At 43.4% G+C, this 3,582-nt stretch overlaps 1 protein-coding gene across 1 annotated transcript; it reads right to left on the bottom strand.

The window, feature by feature from the left end:
- Positions 1-305: 305 nt before the first annotated feature.
- On the bottom strand, positions 306-3,347 carry LEPROTL1 (leptin receptor overlapping transcript-like 1). Its single transcript, XM_010150786.1, has 3 exons — positions 3,276-3,347; positions 1,786-1,972; positions 306-750 (listed from the first exon to the last, which is right to left on the bottom strand). The coding sequence occupies exons 1-3, from the start codon at positions 3,311-3,313 to the stop codon at positions 634-636; spliced, it is 342 nt and encodes a 113-aa protein (XP_010149088.1). The 5' UTR covers positions 3,314-3,347; the 3' UTR covers positions 306-633.
- Positions 3,348-3,582: the final 235 nt, after the last annotated feature.

Consider the following 3,582-nt stretch of genomic DNA (forward strand, 5'->3'; position numbering starts at 1 on the left):
TAGCGGTGTTAAAATTTAGGACCTCTCCCAAATAACTGTACCTGCTCCTCCGCCTTCTCCTGAAATGAAGGCTAACAACATTCATCAGCCAGTATGAGGTATGAGCAGAAGAAAATCTGCAAATGGTACCCCCCCCAACCTGCCTTGCCTCTGCCAAAATACAGCAACAGCCTATTGATCCAGTAATTGACAATGCACAATCTCTTACCTCTGTTCAGCTTGTGTGTAATTTAATCACTACGTAAAAAAGTTGTTTTGAAACACAGTATTAGTGCTTAACAAAAAAGAAACAAACAAAAACCCAACCAACTTTAAATCTTCTGTGAAACCATGTTTAAACATTCTCGTTCTAGATTTAAAGCTTCACATAAACACCGGACAGAAGGATGGCAATTTTAAACCAAGAACGCACCTACAAAACATATCATAGGTAAAAATGAAATCAGTCATCTCTCCACTTCATAAAAATGTAGAAACCCTGTCAGCAACAGTAGTACACTCAGCATGAACAAGGTGAAAAGGAGCATCTAGAATACTCAAGAGGCTTGCTACGCTACTCCTCTTTATTGCCCATTCTCTCATTTGTATGGATGGCCACTGCATGACAAGATGCCTGTGATAGTTCTCTTCCTTTCACCACTGCTGCCAGCTGAAGTCGTCATTGCTGCCAAAGACCAAGAAAAATCCTAGGATCGTGGCAAAGATGACTGTATTCCCCGTAAGAACAAGCGCACACGCACCCCAGTAAATCTGTGAACAAGGGGAATTCGGTTAAAAACGTTTCAAACTGCATACTGACAAGGCAAAAGGTAATGTCTTCATGTCACAATCTACGCTGAGTTCAGCAACAGGTCCACAATGCAAGAAGGTGGTATCTCACTATCTGTGGTTATGCCCAGCAGGCTGGGTTTACCCAAAATGACTCAACCAATTCGCAGTTAGCCAAGCAGCACTGCAAGTTTCTTCTAGCCATGTTCAAAGCGCTGGCTAGCAGGAACAGCTGGTTTGCTCTGACGTCAAAATTAGTAAAGTAAGGCTGGGCAACAGCATGGAACACATCTGCAGCCCAGCTGTACTTGCTAACCGTGCTATCAGGCGTTTTTAAACATCCTTTTAAGGATGCAAGTCTTCAAAATGGCAGCAGAAACCCAGTAACAAAAGAGGTGAATGTTTTCAGAGGAGACTAAGTGGATTACTCAAAGGTTGTGAGGCATTCAAACCCACAGTCTGAGCTGTTCTTGCCTAAAGAGGTTTCATGAAAGTGCACTCCATGGTTTTTGATCTAGTAGTGCTCTCTGAAATTCAGACAAACAAGGTCATCTCTTAAAATATTTCAGCGAAGAAACAGGAAAGATGTAGTGACAACTCAGAAGTTTAAAAACGAATGCCAGTATCATTTACAGTGAGTGCAAAACGCATTGTTTATCCACGCTTCTGTAGCCCAGCTACTCCACAAATCGTTTTTGAAGTGCCCTATACACTTTTATATTTGGTTACTTGCCTGTTAAGTTTTCACACTATTTTCTACGTCATTTTCTCTGCATTGCATATAGGCTGTTAGGGTTTATCCCAAGACCATGTGAAGCAATTGGCAACCACGACATTCTGTTGTGCTTCCATTTCTAGTATTAGTTTTTCTTGCCGAAAGAACCCTTACTCTGTTTCCACTGCAAGCATCCTAAGTACGTAAGAGTCGTTTAGTGCATGAGAGCATTACCTTCAGTAAAAAAACCAATAAAGAACACAGTTTTCTAGGTTGAAATCATAGATTGAAGTATTACTAACCAGTTCTGCTCTCGCAAACACTATTGGTAGCCCAAATGCTGAGACAACGATGCCTGTTGTAAGAAATATCGCTAGCTCCTTGCAGGCATTACTTGTGGCATCTGTGTCATCTACTAATCTTCTGGCTATGCAGTACGGGATAGGAGAAAGGATGTAAAAAACCAGAACAAACAGTGGCCAGTACTGGCTGAAAAAGAAAGCAGAAGAAAAGTTAACTTGATTTACTTCTGTTGTTCTTAAAATCAACACATTTTCCCCATCCAGCATTCGTATTTGGGAAAGATGGACACAAGCCCAGAGAAAGCAAATCCTTCGCTTCGCAACAAGCTGGCATTAACCCAACAGAGCACGTTTGTGAGCGGCTTCAGCTGACCTCAGAGCAGCAGAGAGCTCACTAACAAGATATTCGTAGAGCAAGATTTCTCTAAGCACGCTTAAATCTAACGCCACCTCGCAAGATGAGCTTAAACTCTTAAGTTTAACCTGACAGCTTTACTTAAGCATTGCAGAGACACCTTTGTAGAGCACTCACGTCATTTTGCCTATAAGCTTTCAGTGCACACACATGGAACGCAGCACTTTTCTCAGCCAATACTCAGCGGCCATGGGGCACCAAGACGTTTTTTAAATCTGAACACAGCTAACAAAAAAAAAAAAAAAATTGCACCATCATATTCGACGGTGTTTTCTTTCACTGCTTGCAGCTTGCCAGACTAAATTTCTCAGACACACCAATGCAGCTGCACATTGTTTCAATAAAACTTTATTGCACTGCTTGAAGGATGATAGCGTAACGATCTCCTTCCTAAGGGTTTGTGTCATCAGCTTTATCAGTTTTATAACAAGAGAAAGCTGGCATAAGAAAGCTAATCAAATGTAGAGAACCTGCAGTTCACAATTATTAACAGAAGGACTATCAAGAAGATAACTGATATCTGTTTAACACTAAATAATTCAGTTTAAAAGATTTTCTGTAAAGGCAGCATTCACTTGAAAGAGTCAAAGCAAACAGACCTTTCTGAACTTTTGGTCTATAGCTTCCTATCTCCTGGAAACTAAGAGCAAGCAACAGACCGAAAGTACAGTCAGCAGCTGCCATTATTCCAGATCCTACATTACCAGGTGTGGTACGCAGTCAAGAGTCCACCTCACAGTCCCCAGAGAAAATGCAAACGCGTCCCTCATAACGCATACTTGCTCTCTGCTACAGGAGATGCTACTTGCTTACCAGCTGCAACACTGGGGACATGTTTGGACACTGCATTCTTTACCGGTCTGCAGCCAGGCCTGGTAATTTAACTTTTCCTGGCTTCACTTTTATGGTGAATTAATTCCTGGACTGCCTTTTCCCTACCCCAATCTTTTGAAGGCACAAAAGAACCAAAAAAACCTCCTACACACAGAAGGCTTATCAGCCTGTCATTATGAAAGCCAAACTACCCTGGAATTACAGACACGCAAATCGAAATGAAGAAGAGAGTGCACGTTACTTGTATTGGGGAAGGGCACATCCAAGCATCAAGAACATCAGTCCGACTGCTCCCCCAAAGGACAGGCTAATCAAGGCTACAACGAGAACACAAATCGACAGCAGGTGAAGAGTTCGGTGTACAAAACACCGACCACGACCTGTAAAGAACGGGACCGGAGCTCTGCCGTGGCAAGAGCCCAGGGCGGGGCCCACCGCGCTCCTCTCCCCCCACCCAGGCCAGGGCTCCCACCGGGAAGCTTCTCTCGGGAAGCCCAGCTCCTCTCCCAAGGTAGCGGGGCCCTCCCACCTAAGAGGGCAGCACGGCC

The sequence above is a fragment of the Eurypyga helias genome, unplaced genomic scaffold, assembly GCF_000690775.1.
Source record: "Eurypyga helias isolate BGI_N326 unplaced genomic scaffold, ASM69077v1 scaffold40224, whole genome shotgun sequence".
NCBI classification, from domain to species: Eukaryota; Metazoa; Chordata; class Aves; order Eurypygiformes; family Eurypygidae; genus Eurypyga; species Eurypyga helias.

Coding starts and splice junctions, on each gene's coding strand:
- LEPROTL1 (XM_010150786.1), bottom strand. CDS start 3,313: ATGTTCTTGATGCTTGGATGTGCCCTTCCCCAATACAA. Junction 1,973..3,275: donor TGTGCCCTTCCCCAATACAA/GTAACGTGCACT, acceptor TTTCTTTTTCAG/CCAGTACTGGCCACTGTTTG. Junction 751..1,785: donor TGTTTGCGAGAGCAGAACTG/GTTAGTAATACT, acceptor CCTTGTTCACAG/ATTTACTGGGGTGCGTGTGC.